At 33.8% G+C, this 21,081-nt stretch overlaps 1 protein-coding gene across 2 annotated transcripts in view; it reads left to right on the top strand.

Moving 5' to 3' along the window:
* The window catches only part of LOC129226563 (myelin expression factor 2-like), a 101,961-nt gene extending 81,142 nt beyond the window's left edge, over nt 1-20,819 (top strand). For both annotated transcript variants that reach the window (XM_054861177.1, XM_054861176.1), the window contains exons 11-14: nt 3,900-4,246; nt 8,382-8,433; nt 16,007-16,090; nt 20,092-20,819. In XM_054861177.1, the coding sequence (XP_054717152.1) occupies nt 3,900-4,246; nt 8,382-8,433; nt 16,007-16,090; nt 20,092-20,147 (539 nt within the window). In that variant the 3' untranslated portion in view covers nt 20,148-20,819. The remainder of the gene's footprint in view (nt 1-3,899; nt 4,247-8,381; nt 8,434-16,006; nt 16,091-20,091) is intronic.
* The last annotated feature ends 262 nt before the right edge of the window (nt 20,820-21,081 follow it).

The raw sequence follows: 21,081 nt of genomic DNA, 5'->3' as shown, positions 1-21,081 counted from the left end.
AATGCAAAAATTTGAGCTTATGGATGAATAGACATCTGATAAATCAGAGCAAAACCCTTTAGAATGGCCGGAGTCGAATCTTTTGTCGCATCGTGTGCATCTCATTCATGAAATTCATATTCAACCATGACCTCAAATTTTTGTATTGATTAAGGCTTTCCTTGTAACGCCGAAATATTTGTCTGCACTGTTCCTGCACATTTGTGCTTTTTAACGCTGTATTATTTTGCTTTTATTCTTAATCACAAAGGTATTATTTCCTTCATATTATAAAATTGGCTAAATAGCATTATAACACAGGGTGCCCATCTAGGGAGGGTCATAGCTCAGTTGGGGTTGTTTTGAAGGGTATTTTTCTCTTTCTTGGGGAGATTTTTGTTTTTGGGGCAGGGGTCTTGGCAATATTTAGGGGGTGGGGGTGGGCCCTTAGTCTCATGGAGGGGAGGGAGATTGTATAACGGGAGATCAGATTATAAGCAAATGCATATGCACTTGAATAATTGCATATCTCTACTATATCAGTGATTCAATTGATTCACCTGCTTAAGGGAACAAGATTGTACTCAAGTGTATGTTTTATATTTTTCTCGTCAAATTTTATAAAAATTAATGTGGAACTTAGAATTGGCTGGGGAGATGTCCATCCATCTCAAATTTTCTGACTGGCCAAATTGATTTGAGAAGATAATTCAGTAAATGATGAATTCATTTTTCGAAGTCCCTTAAACAATTGATTTACAACAACAGAAGGGATATTTAGCATGTTTGGGAACAAATAACAAACATGTTTAGTGTTTGTCAAAAGTCAAGAACATTGTGACTGCAAAAATTCATTGTAGAGTTGCATAATATGTGCGAAACAATGAAATAGTATGCTTTGGTTTTTCCAGTAACTAAAATAAAATATTTAGACTTCGGATGTTTAGTTCTGATGCAAATTAGTATGCTAATTAATATGTTGAAGTTTGCTGATCGTTTATTTAATACTTTTGATGTATAGTTATCTTACCAACCCACTAGTACTCTCATTTTAGAACTAAGAGAGGAGGAGCGGGATATTTAAAAGGTCAAAATGTCGTCCCAAAATTAATAAGTGAAGGGGGAAGGGATGGAAGGGGGGGGGGTTCGCAAGTAGTTCCTTTATAATATTTGATACCAGGGTCCACTGACTGATGACAGGCCCTGGTGTTAAGCAAATTGTGATTTAAAAAAAGGACGGAAAAAAATCTCGCAGTAAAAAAACAACGCATGTTTCCTTTTTTACTGAAAAATTAATTTATTTTAAGGATTCAAAATTTTTACTCATTTCATACTTTTGTGCCATTTTAATTTTGCCCCATTTCTTTTAAACCACATGTCACTAACATATAACTTTCGCTTTACGATTCTACAATGTCTCTTTTACTACCCTTTAGCAATGAACCTCCTTATAACCAACAGACAAATGAGGCTTAATTACCTCCCTTTCAGCGCTTTCGCAGAGAAGAAAGAAAATTTCTTCACCCCTTCACCCCCTACTGAGTACAAGATTCGCATTGCAAATGCAGCGCCATCAGCCTTGGCAATTTAGTGCCTTTCGGGATTATTCAAGCATGCTTGTACCCAAACTTGTCTCACCAACCTGTTCCTAGATGTTGGCTTTTATGTCAAACCACTCTTCCGTTTCGGGTCGAAACACAGTTAACAGACGTTTCTACCGAAGTGGGACATCTTTACTGGTAAAATATTGTTGTCGTCGCCTCAGAGCAACAGCAAGACATCTAACTCCAGAAATAACATTAAGATATTCATTTTGTCCATTTAATTAAAATGTCTGTACCAAATTACATCTTTTTTGGTTTTGGTTCAGCATTCTGTAACAAAAAAAAAAGGTTCTTTATCATCTATTTGTGGTCTACTTTGAGTTTTTGAAATACACAAATAATGTTAGAGGCTTCTCTCTGTATTGCTTCGCTATTTTGAAATTTATGTTTGGAGAAGAGCAATATAGCTTACCGAAAGTCTTTTGTAATATGCTTGCTAGTTAGCATTAATATTCGTAATCACTCTACCTTAAAAAGAAGGAAAAGATCCAGCATCCAGCCCCTGACATTTATTTCAGTTTTTACATCTTGAATTCAAATTATGTTTCTTGCTATCTCGAATTACAATAGGACTTGTTCTTGTTTCTGCAAATGGAATGGAAATGAAGAAAAATTCATATCTGTCATATTATGACTGGTGATTTTCTAGATTAGATATCACAAGGCATATCCATAAAAAAAGAAATTGGGATTAGGATGCAGTAATAAAGATATTTATTATGGCCAATTAAATTTGCATCTGTACACTTGTCATAAAAATTATATTTACAGTGCAATTTGGTATTTTTAGTTCTTACCAATCTTAAATGATGGAAAGTAGTAGTCTGGAACTTTTGTATTAAGATGAAGTTTTGTTGCTTAAGTTCCACTACATTGGTGTTTTTCCTGGAAAAAAAAACGTGATTTTAGACAAAGAAGCACATTTTTGTTAAATGTAAAATCTGTTTGAGCTAAGCTTTGAGAAAAAAAATTACCGTAGATAATTTGTAACCATGACGAGAAAAAATTAGTCTTTCTAAACAAATATTAAAAAATAGCGAGCTAGACTTATTCTCATCATAATGCTAATCTGAAAAATCAAAGGAACATCAACTACGGTTAAGTGAAGATAATAAGCAATTTTTGATTGCTTAAAATAAATAAACAGGTCATTGGGATTTTTTTTTTTTTTTTTTTGAATTAAAAAGATTTTGATCCTGCAGCAGTTCTTAGAAAATGATTTAGAACATTGAAAAATATGAAACTCTTAAGCATTGATTCTTATCGTTTATGTGGAAAAAATATGCTAACAAATCAAGCATTTCATAAGACATTGTATTGTATTAATATAAAAACTTCTGAAAATGTGCACGAATGCTATGAAAATGCAGAAGAGTTAAAAAGGGTATTAATGAAGGAATGAATAAACAAAAAGCTGATTTTTAAATTCAAAAGTTCAGTTTGAAAGCTGTTGTAGCTGGAAAAGTGGTCATGTAACATTGTAATAAATGTAGGTGGGTAACAACCAAAAAGTTTTCTGCATAATTCCTTTTTCTTGTGACGAAGTTTCTGTATTTCAATAAAATTTACGCACTTAGCTTTTCAAATTTGTGCCTCATTACATTTGATTTGTTATGCAGTCAGTGCAGGTAATTTTTTTTAGCAGAATAATATTTGAGATAAAGAATAAAGGAAGAGAGAAAAAAAAAACCAAATAAAGGTGACTTAAATTTCACATTTAAACTGTAGAGTAGAAAAGTTTATTTATTTATCTATTTTTATACTCTAGTTAAGGTACAGAATAATTTTTATTCTATTCTCACATCTCTAAAATTTATTTTTCAATGAAACATAATGATTGCAAGTGATTCAAGTTCAAATTTCACATTTTAGAAACATTATTCTCTATGACCCTCTGCTTTTAATCTCATATAATCCATCTGTAATCATTGGTTTTTAGTTGGTACTAAAAAGTGAATTTGTGGATGTTTTATGTCTGGTGTATATATAGAGCTGTTAATTGTAAGTTTGTTTTATGTAAAGTGTTCTAGAACTGCTGTTGTGCGGAATTAATTGAAGTAAGAAAAAAGGAGTTCAACACTTTGGTGATGGTGAGAAAGCTCTTGTTGGTTTTGAAATGTTTTGCTGTCTTTACTGCGAGGCATTATGTGTCGTAATTCTGAATTATGTGAAATATTGCTGTGATGGTGTGTACAGAAATGAGGTTGTTGTGGTTGTAAAAATTCGGTTGGATGACTTCTTGCAGAACACTATATGTAATGAAAATGCTGTCTTCATTTTTATTTCAGGTAACATGTGTCCATGGTTTCATTTCAGGAAATGTTGGAAGTGGAATGTCTGGTGGCATTGGTATGGGTTCAACTAATTTAGGAATGTCTAACTTGACTGGAGGAACAATGGGTATGAACAGTTCAATGACTGGTGACAGAATGATGGGCTCCACGCCCATGGGCATGGGCCTCCCTTCCCCTTCCGTGGGAATGGGTGGCACATCTTCAATGATGATGAATAATAACGTCATGGGGCGTTCTAACATGGACGGTATGGGTCGCGACTCCTATCAAATGGGATCGGATGTGTCTAGAGGATACCGAGACTCATTCGATCGACCTAATGATTCCTTCAACAGTTCCAGTCTTTCTGATACAGTGATAGTGGGAAATGTACGTTGTATTTTTTAATCAATTGCCATAGGTGTGATTTCTGTGGTGAAATATGTGCTGAAGTAACCAGAAGTCTCTAAATGCAGTAGGATGCTGTCTTGAAAGAGTTTTGCGAATTTTTCTAAAAGTCCAGCAGTTTGTGTTATGTAACATATAGAAATCAATATTGTGGACTTGATTTTGCTGCTTAATACCATGCATTCTAATTGCTTGTGTTGAACTTTCTAGCCTAAATCTAGTTGAGCTAGTAAAACACCAAGAATTGCAGGTATGAATTTTGCCTTGTGTTTTCAATGAGTTTGCCTTTTTTTGTGCTCATGCATTATATTTTATAAGAACATTAGCGCAACATCCTGAGTAGCTTTAAGAATATTTTCTTTTGTGGTAATGTTTAGATTTATATTTTAAAGTAATTGGTGTTGGTCAGAAGCAAACTGCTGGCTCAATGCAAAATCAAAATTTTTAACCTAAGCCAATCTACTGTTGCAGATGTCTGGTTATTGATAAAATAAAAAAAGAAATGTTGTTGGATTTTTATGTCATTTGTTTTGCTTCTGAAATGAATATGGAACAAGATGTGAACAATTTAATGTGTACAAAAACCTCCAACTGTTGGGAAAAGTTTGTTTTTGAATTTAGACTGGTTTTTATCAGCATTTGAAGCAACTTGATTTCATGTCAAGATTTCTATATTTTACTTTTACTTGGTATGAATGATTATGGAAGTTTAAATTAGTTTATTGAAGTGAGAGATTTAATTTCAGAACTTGCCCTGTGTGTGCCTGATGGGAAAGATGCTGTGAGCTAAAAAGAATTTCCCAGTTTGTATCAACAGACCTTTTTTTTTCTCCTAAATTGCTAATCTATTGGTCAACTCTCTTCATTTTTGAATCAGTGAATTCTTTGGATCTGAATTAGGAATTATCTGAGGATTCAAATTTTGTCATTAATAGTAGTGAGCAATTTTTTGAGTTCAGGTTCAGGTATTCTAAATAAATGATTATGGTATAAACACTATGGAACATTATTCTACAATTGTAATGCTGAAAGTCAAGAGAAAACAATTTAATACAGTGGGCTCCATTTTTTTGTGATTGTATAGCTTGGCAGTGTTAATGACCATGTATTGGCTTGAAAATTCTTAGAATTTGATCTTGAAGTTCTCTTTTTATGATCTTTAATTCAGTTTTAATGCTGAAAGTGTAATTGTGCGTAAAGTGAATAACTGTATTGCAGAAAATCAAGTGAAAACAATTTAATACAGTGGGTTTCATTTTTGTGATTGTATAGGTCGGTAGTGTTAATAACCATGTATTGGCTTGAAATTTTTCAGAATTTGATCTTGAAGTTTTCTTTTTATGATCATTAGTTCAGTTGTGCTAAAATAACTTATGAATCTACGTAGACCCTCTTCAAAACCTTATTAAAGAGTCTGTGATAAATTTTTCCCAAGAAAAAAAGTAGCTTTAAAATTTTCTTCTACCTTTTGTAATATCCTATATTTCAAATTATTTCTCATTTCTTTTTCACTTATTTCTTTCAAGTTTTTAACAATAACTTCCTTTCTGCAAACATTCCAAAATTTAACAAATGTTAAATCTGGACCAAATCTGAATTTTAGTTTTGGGGAAATAGTATTAAAAGATAGTTCTAGTTTTTATACTTTTTGCTGATTTGCTCCCTTATAACTAAAAAATATTAAAAAACTGAAATTTGACTCAGAATTATCTAAAAATTAATGCATTAGTACTTAAAAAGAGTAATCTTAAAAATTCAAAAGAGGCCTGTTATACGTCAGTGGACTTTAATTCGTCTAATTTTATGCTCATTTTAGTGAATGCTTACCTAGATGTTCATATTAATAAACAAATGTAAAATGATATCTCGTAAAACACACATACATGATTTATTTTAAGACATTAAAACTAACACACAAATTAAGTATGCACAAACAAGTAAACAATTAAAATTAGACACTTGTACCCTTTTTGTCCTGGGGGTTAATAGTAAATAACCCCACATGTGAGAGCATTGTTGGAGATAGTTTCCTCTCAGTAAGAATTATACAAGAATTCACGTTGCTATGTATTATAAATGCTTTTTTGAATTATCATTATTATTATATGATATGATTAAGAGCTGCAGTAGGTTGGGTTCAAAATGATTTCACTAATGTATTCCAAAAAAGGAAAGTACTTACCTGGGAAAAGAAAGCTAAGTTTAAAAAAATTATAAAAAATAAACTTTCTAAAACTATGTTCTGTTTCATAAGTTAATTTATTTATATATTTTTTTCTAATTTTTGTTTCTAAAAGTCTTACATTCTCAATATACTTTTCAGACTTAAAATATCAAATTTTGTTGTATAATATACTGAAATAAAAAAAAAAACTAAACTATTCTTTATAAAATCTGCAAAATTAGATTTCATAGAAGTCTCCAAACTGAAGGTGATCCCCAGAGGTTTAGTTTTTTCCTTGGACTGAAACTTCATTGGATGGCATCTCGTTGGCATTGTTTCAATTGAGTGGTTCAAATTAATATTGATTGGTTGTATTTTCTTGCATTTGTGCTACTTGTTCTTAGAGCGCTTTGAAGAAGTACTAAAGTAGGGGTCGGCAAGTAATTTTAGTTGGGGTCCGGATACTTTTGAGAATGTTTCATCAAGGTCCAAAAAAAAAAAAAAACCTCATATTCTGCATTTAAATCAGTCCCATAATTACTTTTAAAATACTAGAAAAAATGATTTTGATGGTGGCTAAAAGTACTGCTGCAGCAATATGTATATATTTTTTTTTTATAATTTATTTAATATTTCCTCTTGAAACATTTTTGGCGGTTCTGTTTTTGACCTCTCACAGTCCGCCCCTGGACATCAGTCCGCCAGTTGCCGACTGCTTTAATTACACTTAGTTTCACACACTGAACAATTTTCATTGCTTGCTCACTTTCAATGCAAAATTGTGGGGCCATAATTATTTAAGTGCAACCTGTCACACAGTTGGTCAAACAGTAGCTCACGTGTATGCATTTTTTGTTTTGTTTAAATTGTTAATCTTTTTGATAGAGATTCTACTAAGCAAACGAAAATGCAAATGTGATTGTTGCCAAACTGTTAGATTTTTATGTCTCAAATAGTCACTATGCTAAATTAGGGATTGTATGGCATTCCTGCAAGGTATTATGAGAAATTGGCTAAAAATGTAGCAAGAAGCCGAGTAAAAACAATTGAAATAAAAGATCCTAGATATTATTTGTTTAAGTAATAGCAAAATTCATGAAGTATTTTTTTTTTTTTTTTGTTTAAAGGTTTTTTATAAAATATTTGCACAAATAGTTAATGTATGATTGAATGGCAGATACGCCCAGAAAAAAATGTAAGAACTAAACTGCTCATAATTCATTATTGACCCTAAATCTTAAAGTTAGATGAAAAACCCTTTTCAAACTGCGGGTGTTGCAAACTTTAGGATAACAACAAGACATGACTATCTTAGGACACATCTACTTAGAGCCGGACTGGGAGACTGTCCAACTTGCCCACAGTGCTCAACTAATTCCGACATTAGTGGTGATCACTTAAACTCCTATCCTTGAGTTCATGCTGTAGTGGTTAAAAATACTGCTAATGATTTCAATTATTTAAATATTATTTGAATACATTAGGCTGCTGAAAAAAGAGTGCTGGCTGTTATGCTTAGGTCTGGCGTAGGGTGTTTTTTTTTTTTTAGAGAGAGAGAAAAAATTTTTTACAAATTTTGTCCGAAGAATAAAGCGAAATTTTGTGTACGATTTTTCATTCCCATTTTTATTTGGAATAAAAATAAAATGCAGGGAAATTAGTTTTGATTTTCAAATGAATTTATCATAAAATGTATTTTGTTACTGAAGTAAAATTTGTGAGATATATATATATTGAGAAAAATTTTAAGTATTTTGATGTGTTTTGAAAGAATGTATAAAATGCCTTTGAAAATTCGCTAGTGATTATTATAAAGCTTCAACATAAGAATTACTTGTAATGAACCGTAAAAGACAATGTATTAAAAAACTGCTTCTATCTTGGAAAACACATCGGTGAAGCTTCTTTGTTGGAATTATTGTTCCCATAATAACATATGTTTAATTTTTTCAGTTACCTAACTCCATCAGATTGCAGACTCTTAAAGACAGATTCCGTGACATTGGTAAGTGTAACCAATCCACACTATTATGCTGCTGGTGCTTCATAGAACAATAGAAATAAGGAAATTCTAAAATTCTTTTCCTTTTTCTTTCTTTATTATTGTTATTTCTACCCCAGCCAGTGACTTTTCTATTCAATTTGTGATTAAACTACTGTAAACTCCTGACTATAGGTGGTCAGATTATCCGTGGGTCTTTTCACTTTTCCTCCCTCATGATTGTGTTATTGTTCGCTTTTAGATTTTACACATATTTTTTATATTCAATGTAGATACAATTTAGCAACATTTTTAGTTAAAAGTTAAATGTATGTATGAGCATTATTAATATTTTTTAGCTATTGTATATACACTAAGTATCATTTTTACCTATTATTCAGATTAGCTGTGGTTTTCGTTTGTCCGCGGTTACCCGTGCCACCCTATTCCGTGGATAATCGAGAGTTTACTGTACATCAAATATAGCAGTGCTTCTTTATTGCTAATTTTTTTTATCATTTCGGCAATTGTTAGAAAAGAATATTGCACATTCTGAATCATGTAGCACAAAAGTCATCACTTAAATTTGATGAGTTTTCTAAGGGAACAAAATTATAAGTTCAACGTTTTCAGTAGGATTGATATTCAGTGTTGCTAGAAATTTACTGAGGTTGAAGCGATTATAAGCCAGTGGTTAGGGAGTGAAAAAAGGTCAAATAAGGAAGTAATTGGTGGAAAGCTAAAAATTGCTTTAATCTATGCCGCATGGGTCTGAAATGACCATACTAAGTTTTCCTCCTTCTACTAAGTGAGCTTTAGCCGTTACGGCCAAATTAGTGAAAAAAACACTTGTTTTTTCATTAATATAACAATCTCTCAAAAATAACTCTTCCAATAGCCATACATGTAGGCAGATTACTTGTAGAAATTAAAATTCTGAACACACAATAAGTATCCACAATATATATCTTTGTTAAATACACTCCTGTTTGTGAAAATTGCAACACCACGAAGGACTTACGCGAGTGAGCTGAAAATTGCAGGAAATGTAAAGTAGGGCATGATATGCAAATGATTAGAATTGCAGACAGGTAACACATGCGTATGCTGAGCAGCGCCCTCTGAACGGCAGATCGAACCGAATATAAATAGATGGCTGTAGCGAGGCGTGTATGATTATCGGTAGTTATATGCTACAGTAAACGTTAACTGAATCTTTACTATGCCTCTTCGACGAAAGAAAGCGAAATTTGAGCAAATTTTGGAGTTTGAATGGGGCAGAATCGTCGGCCTTCGTGAAGGTGAATTGTCTTATCATGCAGTAGCCGCTCGTGTGCAGCGTAACAGCAGCACAATCATGCATGTTTAGAAGCAGTGGACGGACGAGGGTTGGACAACTCGGAAATCAAGAGTGGACCCCGAAATGTGACGTCAGCTTGCGATGAGACACCTGGTGCATATGGCACTGACGGACCGCACAGCTTCTTCTAGGCAATTGGTAGCACAGTGGTCAACAGCTACAAATGTTTCATTGTGTGTTTCATCAATTCGGAGATGTCTGCTGCAGTGTGGGCTGCGCACAAGGATTCCTTTATACAGAATTCCTCTCACGCAAAACCATCGCCGCCTGCATAGGAGCGGGTATGCTGATTCGCAGTAGGTTGTCTTTTCTGACAAATCTTGCTTCAATTTGTGGCACCATGATGGCCGAGTTCATGTCAGGCGCTATGCCGGTGAACGGCACAGTCCGGAGTGCATTATCAAATGCCACAGTGGACGAACACCCAGAGTTATGGTATGGGGTGCCATAGCATATCATGGACGATCACAATTGCTACAAATTGTGGGCAATTTGAACAGTACCTGATACATAAACGAAGTTTTACAGTCCCAAGCTATTCCTTTCCTGCAAGGATTGCCAGGGGCTGTATTCTAGCAGGATAATGCCCGTTCACATGTCGGCAGGACTGTCAAATCCTACCTTGATTCGCAGCAGGTACAGCTTCTTCCTTGGCCTGCATATTCCCCGATATGTCACCACTTCGACAGACGAACTTTGATTGCGCATACAAACAGTATGGAATGCTCTTCCGCAGGCAGATATTCAAACTTTGTTTCACTCCATGCCGAGTGTGTAGCAGTTCTTATTACGGCGCGTGGTGGCCACACAAAATACTAATTTCTATCTCTTTTTATTGTTTGTTTGATTTGAAAATGTAATCATTTATTTGTACCATTACCACTCAACTGTGTATTAAATTTCATTCAACTATGATGCTTCCTTCATGGTGTTGCAATTTTCACACACAGGAGTGTATTGAGCGCACAACTTAATTTCAAAGTTAGGCTCAAATCCCTAATCAAGCGCTTCAAGCCAGAACTTACCTTCTCCACTCCTACCGGCCCTCCAGAAGACCCCCTGAATAGAGTGCCGTAACACTAAAATACATAGTCGTGCTTTCCTACCTACGGAAGCAGCTACACAGGTACGTATTCATCAAGTTGACATACTAGATTTTGCTGAAAACAATTTATTTCATTAGAATGCAAAGAAGAAATGAAAAAGGATCCTATCTTCATACAGAACTCATTTTAGTTCTTAAAATTAAGCACAAAAATACTGATAGGTTAATTTCAAGTAGAACTATCTAGAGAAAATGGCTGATATACTTTGAATTAGAAAATCAGTATTGTGTTCCAGGTAAAAAAGTTTTGCAGTTCACTTTTCTTGAAGTTAATCAATTTTTTAATTCACGCAATTTAAATATTTAATGTATATTAATAAATGTTTTGCTGTGAGACATGGTATTATATGAGATAGGATGATATGCAACTAGGAAATCAGCATAAACAATAGATTAGTATTTTTTTTTTTTTTAATACATTGCATTTTTACAACAAGAATTTCAAGTACAGATGGCAATCATCTGGACTTTAAAAAAGTTATTTTCCTATTAGCAGAGTAAATAGCAAATATTAAAGCAAAAAAGTTAATACATGCAGCAACTTTAAGTAGTTTTTGAAACATAGCTGAAAAGCTTTAAAAATTCACACACATAAACCATAAACTAAAGAATTTGCAAAAATTACTTTAAAGAAAAATAGTTCAGAAATGCAAAAATCGTTCTAAGAGTATGTGAAATTGCATCTGATTCTCTTATTTGAGGTATTTTTTTGCTAGATCAGCAGTAATTCATTAAAAATTATTCATCTTTTTAACAAATGATAGAGAATGAATAAAAATTCACACCTATGTCCATGAATGCTCAACTTTTGCAGTTCATCAGTGTGTAAATTCTTCACCACATAGTTAAAAGTAATTTTACATACAGTGAAGAGTATTAGATAAGTATTAGACGTCTGACTATGGAAAAAATATGTTATTACGATAATTTGAAGTACAAAGGGCATAATAGAGAAAAACATCAGGCATAAAAAGTTACAAATAATGTATAGTATACAAGTGGGTCACCAAAATAATACGCTGAGCATGGCTAAAACATTTGAAAACATGCGAAAGTTTAAAAATGCGTGGGATAGTGATAAAAACAATATAGATTTTCTCGCTTAATTCGACATGATAGTATTTTATGGCTGTTTTCAACAAATTTCTGAATTACACGTTCTTTGACTTCAGTCACGTCACCTTCCACATAGTGTAATTTATCCCAAATCACACACAAGTCAGTTATGTTTTTCCTAAATAGTTCACTCACGTAATCACAGATTGAGCTATTAGTACCATTTCTCAAAGCAAAATATTTTATATTATTAATTACGTTTTCTTCAAATTGTGTAAATTAAAAAATTGATTTACTTCAAGAAAAGTGAACTGGGAAACTTTTTTACCTGGAACATAATATTGATTTTCTAATTCAAGTTATGTCACTCACAATCAGCCATTTTCTCTGGATAGTTCTACTTGAAAGTAACCTATCAGTATTTTTACGCTTCCTTTTAAGAACTAAAATGAATTCTGTAGGAAGATAGGATCCTTTGCTACATTCTAAATCCATAGTCTAATTCTTTGTTACATTCTAATGAAATAAATTGTTTTCAGCAACATCTAGTATGTCAACTTGATGAACACGTACCTGTGTAGCAGTGGCGGCGCTAGGCGTCGGCAACGTCGGCGACTGCCGACGGCCTCGCGCCGATAGGGCCTCGCAAAATTCTCAGAATTAAATTCTCAAAAGTTTTTAAAATTTCCATGTTTTCAATTGAAACTCTTATTAAATGCAACAGACACAAAAGAAATCAAAATAGTGCGTGCAGCGGAGACTGCACAGAGCCAGCCTTAGCAAATGCAGGGTCCAATTCTGTCGGGGCCTGAAGTTAAAATGTTCAGTAGCTACAGCTTATTAATCAGCTAACTCTATTCCCCCTACCCCCGTCCTATTTCCTTTCTTTTTCTCCCGTTTCCTAAATTCGTCTAAAAAAAAGAAAATATTCAAAATGCTGCTCCTCCGAACACACACCCCTCCATACACACAAACACCGAAAGCATTATGGAGCATCTGAAATTTCGTTTCCAGATCGAAAATCGCTTAAAATTGTGTTTTTGTAGCTTGAATTTCAAAAATTACCGAGCCTAATATTACAAAATATGACCTTACAATCGCATTTTTAAGACTTGAATTTCAGTAAATATTCGGGCAAGGGTCCCGATACCGCCTTTCTTTTATATCATTAGCAATTAGGTTTTTTAAACTACATTAACAAAAAGTTTAAGTGGACTGGCTCATGAATACAAAATATTGCTAAAGTTCTCAGGACCATAATTTTCAAAATTTTTCGAGGGAAGAGCTCCCCTTCCTTCCCGTAAAATCTTCAAAGTTTGTCTAAAATTCCGTTTTTGAAACTTCAATTTCGAGAATTAGCAGGGGATTGATTTTGACCTATTTTTTTTAAACAAAAGAATCGATCTGGGACAGTCTCTGACCCTAAAGTCAATAAATATGACCTATAATTGCGTTTTTAAGGCTACAATTTCTAGAAATTTTCACCGAGACCTCTGTAAATTTTCCCCCTAACATTAGCAAAGAAAGCCTAAAATGGCGTTTTTAAACTACAAATTTTAAAAAATTTCTGGGGGAGGACCCCCGGACCCCCCTTTCTATCAGGTCCTTTTTTCCCCTTCAATGTCCCGCTCCCTCCTCCCACCACCAAAAAAAAAAAAAAAACATTTTGATTGCGCTACTATTCACGAAATGTTTTTGTCCTAGCAATTAAGTGAATTGGGAACTCTAAGTGCCAATAGTTAGAACAAAAATTAATTTCATAAATTCAATGATTTGCCTGAAAATATTTTATGATTAAAAGGGCCTCGCAAAACTGCATCGCCGACGTCTACTTTTGTTCTCGCGCCGCCACTGCTGTGTAGCTGCTTCCGTAAGTAGGAAAGCACTGCCATGTGTTTTAGTTTTACGGCGTTCTATTCCAGGGGGTCTCCGGGAGGGCCAGTAGGAGTGGGAAAGGTACATTCTCACTTGAAGTGCTTGATTAGGGATTTGAGCCTAACTTTGAAATTAAGTTGTGCGCTTAGTATTTAATAAAGATATAAATTGTAGATACTAATTTTGTTCAGAATTTTAATCTCTACAAGTAGTTTGCTGATATGTATGCCTACATGTAGAGCTATTTTTGAGATATTGTTACTTTAATGAAAAAACAGGTGTTTTTTGTCACTAATTCGGGCGTAACGGCTAAAGCTCACTTAGTAGAAGGGGGAACACTTAGTATGGTCATTCCAGATCCATGCGGCATAGATTAAAGCAATTTCCAGCTTTCCACCAATTACTTCCGTATTCAACTCCCCAACCACTGGGCTATTAGTGATTTTAAAGTTTTTAAATTCACTTGCTACAGTTTGTTTGTGCAATTTGCTGAGAACTTCATCTTCATAGTAATGCTTGTTTTGTGAAGTCAATATTGGATCAAATGGGTACTGAGTAATGGAAAAAAAAACATGATTGGCATTTCTCTTTTTGCATTTTATTATCTAATCCTTTCTTCAACCATTTGGTCAGTAAAGAAAAGCATGCATGAAATACAGGGTGGTTATAATTAAAGTTACCCTGTTTAGATCCCTCTAGTGACCGTTCTACTCATTGGATTTCGATGAAACTTGGAATATAGATTATATAGACCACAGGGACTAGGATTATGCAATAAACAAAATTAGTTCAAAAACCTACCACCAGGTTAGAAAAGGGCGCATGAATCAAATAAGACAGAGACTGTGTCACAAAATCGATTTTATTTACAGAATTTGTTCAATGTGCATTCTATCTGCGTCATTCACGTGTTCAAAACGTGTTATAGCATGAGCCACAGTTGCACGAAGGGTTTCCCTATCAATAGCATGAACATGGCGCCTTATGCTGTCCTTTAATTAAGGCACCGTCCGTATGCTTCCACCATAGACCCGATCTTTCAGGAAGCCCCACAACCAGAAGTCACACGGATTTAGGTCCGGCGATCATGGGGGCCAAGCTGTAGGAAAATGCCTAGAAATTGTCCTGTCATCACCAAAATGCGTACGGAGCAGTGCTTTTATTGGACGAGCAATGTGAGGGGGTGCACTATATTGCATAAATACAGTTGAGTACAAACACGATCGTTGTTGCAAAGCAGGAATGACTTGCTGCTCAAGAAGTGCACAATATCGGGGTCCTGTGAGGGAACACCTTTTAAAACCTTGCGGCGTGGTCTCCTCGAAGAAATAGGGACCAAGGATGAAATCACCGGTGAAACCACACCATATGGTAATGTAATCGGGATGCAGTGACTGTTCATACACAACATTGTTGTTGCAGAATGTTTTAGGTGTGTAGAGCGCGCCCTATCGTAGATTTTTGAACTATTTTTTTATTGCATAATCCTGCTCCCCATGGTCTATATAATATATATTCCAAGTTTCATCGAAATCCGATGCGTAGAACGGTCACTAGAGGGGGTCTAAACAGGGTAACTCTAATTATAACCACCCTGTACAATGCCAGCTCAGTCATTCCAGCCGAGGACTGCAGTTTTGTGCTTATTAGCACTCATCACCCCGGCATAGGAAGTGACTGAGCTGGAGGTGAAAAACATCTTAAGGAAGCGAAGAGTGCCAAACAAACTGATAGCTAATATAGGATTAGCATTGACCAGGCGAGTGACTGAAGCAATGGTTCAGTTTAACTCGAAGGTTGAAGGCAAGGCAAGTATATTCAATTAGTTACAGCCTTTTTGCCAGGGCTAAGGCAGAAATGTATGAAAACTGCCAACTCAGTCATTCCAGCCGAGGACTGCAGTTTCGTGCTTATTACGTAACTGGTAACTAACTGAAAGAAAAGCATGGTTATCCATGGGTTTTTATTGGTAAATATTTTGTTGGTAATGTGTTCACAATTTCAAAATTGTGGGCTTTTTTTGATTTGCCAATAATTGAATGAAGTAATTTTTCAGATTAATCATGCAGTGGCACGTAATATCTGCCGCTCACGAGTTTTGTGACAGAGAATGAAATGTATTTTCTTGTTGCAATTCTGCAAGTTTTTATTTTTATTATTATTACCATAAAGCAGTTTAAATATGAAAAATATTTTTCCAGGGGATGTGAGATTTGCCGACTTCAAAGGTCAAGGTTCAGCCATCATCAGATTTGGAACTGTACAAGACGCCCAGCGTGCAGTTGGTATCCTTTGTTGTTAAGTTTTATTAAGAAATTTTGAAAATGGTATCAAGGTATCAAATTATGTTATATAAGTATAGTTTTGTATTTCAAGGTGAAATTGGGATATGTACTGACCTCTTGATTAAGAATGGCATATATATATGGTTTTTTTCTAGAAAAATTTTTCCATGAATGGATTGTTAACAATCTTATTATGAACTCATTTAGATTGTGTTGCAATTCTTCATGTGCAATTGAAACAAGAAAATATGGCAGTAAGATAAACAATAGTTTTATTTCTAGTTTTTAAAAGGTGAAAATCAAATAAATTTGAAACAAAATTAACATTTTCTTACAAGTTACAAATGAGGGAGTGAAAAAAAAAAGGATCTAACTGCCAAAATAAAAAAATTAGAGATAATCAGCACAAATGGCAGGCTGTGGCATTGAAATTTTTAGGCGGGGTTGTTTTGAGGGGTATTTTTTACTTTTGGGGGGGGGGGGGGCTCTTGCTTTTGGGGGAGGCGAGGTCTTCGCGATATTTAGAGGGGGTGTGCCCTTTCTCAGGTGAGTAGGCACCCCTTCATGGTAGGAGAACCTCTCCCTGTGTTTTGGGGAAAGAGATTGCATTGTAGCAAAGGACGGATCCAGAAAGTTTAACAAAGAAAGGTATTCCAAAATTACATTTTAAAACTTCAATTGCGTAATAATTTAAGAGGAATGTTTCGACACCCCCCTACCCCCTAACACCATCAAAGGTCGTAAAAAATTGTAATTTTTGAAACTTGGTTCCGAAAAATTGCCAGAGGATAGTCACTGAACCCATTATTTTCCTTAGAATCACTGGAGATGTCTACAATTGCATCTTTATGACTTACATTTCACAAAATGCCCAGAGGGAGGCATCTAAACTTCTCCTAACATTGCTAAAGATCGTCTCAAATTGCCTCTTTGAAAATTCATTCCGAAAAGTTTCTGGAGTATTCAAACCCGATTCCTTTTCTTAACATCATTAAAAAGGATATATTGAGTGAGCTCAGTTGATTTTATTTATTCACTTATTTGTGCTTTCTTTCATCGTACATACATTTTTCCTTTATGGATGTGACGTTCTGTTAAGTTCGGCAGTAAAAATATAAAACAGTTTTACCGTACTGTATGTATTTTCATTGTTGGTAGAAAGTATTACGCATCAATACAGCTAAGTTTTGAGAAAGGGCAATTTTTACCCTATTTGTCCCTCATTTTAACCTTTTTGTGGTTTAACCGCGATTTTTATTATCCGTGGCTCTTGTGCCACCCAATTCCGCAGATAATCGGAGTTAACTGTACTTGTATTTCAGGACTTTAATTTGGGAAAATTACCGGTTTAGGTATTCTTCAAGGAAGGGACAATCGCCCTTATATCTCTACTAACAGTATGGTGCAAATTTAAAGTAAAGTTATAATTTAAGTATTTACTAGAGGACCCGACAGATGTTGTTCTGTTCAAACTTTGTAAATTGAAAAGTTAAAAATTTCAATAAACCACCAGGTGTTTGAACTGTTATGTTGAAAAAAATGAGTAAAAAGAAAATGTTTTAAGCTGCTTTGTGTCAGAATGCATATATTTATTACAACTTGATTTATCTAATGCCCACTGAGCAGTTGTTTATTAACTATTTTTTCTCCCACACTTGATGGCTTATTCTTTTAGCCATACTCAAAGAATAATGAATGTCCTCAGATATTAAGTGTAAAAAACTAACTACCCATCTAGAACAAACTGAAATTCCGCTGCAACATCCCCCATATGAAAAAAAAATAAAACAATTGAAAGCATATCGTTTAAAAAAATTATAAAGGTAAAAACAGTTCTCTGAATAAGCGAAAATCACTCATCCCTCCCGATGTAAAATAAACACATTCTTCAACTAAAATGACTAAACACTAAAAACGAAACACAATTCTTTGCAATTTGAAATATTTCGCCAAATAAACAAAAGATACAATAAATTCATTAACAGTAGCTTTAAACTGTAAACAAATGATCACGCAACTCTATTATTTATAAACAAAAGCGCCAAGCCACCATGTTACTGTAATCCAGCCGATCAGTGAGCAAAGCTAACTCTGGCCGATTAGCGGTCCGATCTTCTGAACGAAAACTTTTAAAACTTGATATATTGCCTAGTTTGTTCTTTCCACCAAAGATAAAGATCTTCCACTGCACTGATCTTTTGTGCACAAAACTATCCTGTTGTAATTATCTGAACAAAAATGACATTTGTTACGTCTTTAAATTCCCCCATATTTTCCTTTAATAATGTACTGATTAGTTTGATAATCCTTAAAGTATTCTTGACATTGGTGCCAAAACTCAGATGTGTTTGAGCCGAGAAACAAATGTTGCTAGGTATGGTACTTTCTGATCATTTGGTTAGGAAAACCTAAAACACCGATCCGGTCACATGGTTCAACTACTGTTATAACTCGGTAGGCCATTCTAATAATAATTATCCATTTATATGAAATCAATTTAAATAAAACAAGATGATAATAGATAAGCAAAGAGCTTACCTTCATTTGTTCATCTGTTGTTCACGTTGAAACTTCTCTCTATAATCATTTTAGATTTCTTTTAATTGTGTAGTGTTGTCATTGTTACATGCTTTATGTAGTCACTGCTCAATAATTTAACTAATAAAGAAATTAAATACATTTATTAGCTAACGTTACATCACATATCTACATGCTACGGTGGTTCGAGAGAGACTGACTGTTTTACAATATAGACGCGAACGCGGAACAAAAATGAAAAAGTTTTGGTTTGGATTTGAAAGTTTGCATTTCAGTTTACAGTTTTGGTTTGCGTTTAGCAAGGTTCCTCTTCAGTTCACTTCATAGATCACTGTTGGAACGTCATTTCTAATAACTACGAGGACAGAAGACACGTTTTGCGTGAACCTAGTGAAAGAAACCCGATTTCTTCCAGTACTTTACTTTAAAATATAGCACGGGACCTAAAATTGCTGCTTTTAAGAGAAATGAAGAGTATTCACTCTCTCTCTCTCTATGTTTTATCTGTTCTCAATTGACTTATCACAGTAGGAAATTTCATTACGAAAAGCAGAGCTGGCTTTCATTGCCCTTTGGCAACAGGTTAAATATTTATTTCAGTTCTCGCTCAGCAATAGGTTAAAATAAATATGAATCGTGGGAGATATAAATATCCAATGTTTAAATTAATTAACAAAAACGTTTCCGATTCGATAAATCGTGCTTCGAAACCATGCTTGCCAAAACTTTTACACGCAAAAAATTTGATCAAAATCGGTGCAGCCGTTTAAAAGCCTTATGGTGACAAACGTCCGCTCAGATTTTTTTATATTAAGACATTAACGATTTATTAGGTTAAACTTGTAACAGAAAACTAGAATAACTCAATATTCTAGTTTACAGGTTGCTAAAAAGAATGATTAATTTTTCTTAATGAGAAGTATAGAAAACTCCTTCCAATGTGATGGAAGTCACAATCACTGATTAATGATGCATTTTTTGCCATAGTTATTTTCATAAACATAACCACCAGTTTTTTTTTTCCATGCATTTTTGAAATGCATGACAATACTTTGCACAAGGAAGTTTTTTTAAAAAAAAAAGAGCTGTTCCTAGTTATATGATAAACTTGAAGCTTTTTATCTGCTCCAAAAAGATTTTATGTAAAAGCTTTTGTACAGTTTTTAAAGTCAGTAGAGCAGTAAAATTAAAAAATATAGTTTGTTTTGACTGGCCTGTCATTGTTTGCTTTAAATGAAATTTTGTGGTACTTTATTAACTAACAGAATTAGGGGGAGAGTGACTTAAAATAATGATTTTTTTGTTCCTATTTTGACAAAATGTGTTAACATTCAAGTTTCATTGCCAATTGTAAACTTTTCACAGAACTAGTGAATTTAAATAGTCATTGATACCAAGATTGTTGGTTATATTTTTCAAAATCTGTGTTAGGACATGCTGTTTCACCTTAACTCTTTTTATAGATTTTATGAATGGAAATCGCATTGAAGGTAGAACTGTTCAAGTTCGCTTGTACTGAAGACATCACATGCATTACAAATTTTATCTTGAAGACAATTTGACTTTATGTTACTACATTATCATTTGTAATTGTATTGCAACATCACTCTTTACTTTTTTTTTTTTTTTTTGACAAAGCCATTGGTATTTTATTTCATAGCTCACAAGTCAAGGTTTCTTTTAATGTTCCCATTTTCCCAAAAAATCACAATTTAGTTTGATATTTTAAAGAGATTTATTGTAAATTTTATAAATAATTTAGTTCTTATCTATGGTATTTTATGATTAGTATGTGTGCCGATGTTTTATTCAGAAAATGATAATTTTTAAATGTTCTTTTAACATTTTTAATATATTGACGCATCAGATTTTATTTAATTTTAAATGTGACACCATTTTTCCTGTGCTAATTCATTTAATAAGTAGATTGTTTGATCTGAATAGTGATTTTCTTATTTAATGTTGTTGGTAGATGATTTTAATGAGCTTTATCAGCTTATCAACTACTTGTATGTACCTTTTCCTATGAAATATTAGCTACATTGTAACAAACTTCAACTGTTTCATATGTACTTCACAAAAAACTAAAATAACCATACTTGTATACATGCTTCTGATGTATAACATTTTTGTCAACCGAATTCTAATGTGTAACTTTTAGTTATAACTTTTATTAAACTTTTTAGTTATATTTTGTCTTTTGGTGTGTTTTCTATATTTCTTAATACCATATTACAGTACTCTTTGCCATAAAAATTTGTGTGCCAAGAAAGAGTAGTCAGAAAGTCCTGTATGATGTCCTGCATCATCTCATTCACTTTCTGTACCTTAAACTTGATCAAACTCTTAGGTTGTCCAAATACAGGGGTAGAAGTGACCAACTTGTCACATATAGGACATTTTCCGCAAAAAATATAGGACACATTATATGAATAATTTTGCTTTGAAAAAAA

This window comes from Uloborus diversus, chromosome 7 (assembly GCF_026930045.1).
Source record: "Uloborus diversus isolate 005 chromosome 7, Udiv.v.3.1, whole genome shotgun sequence".
In the NCBI taxonomy this organism is placed as follows: Eukaryota; Metazoa; Arthropoda; class Arachnida; order Araneae; family Uloboridae; genus Uloborus; species Uloborus diversus.
Note: the sequence above shows the minus strand (reverse complement) of the source record. Positions and strands in the feature narration are given on the sequence as shown.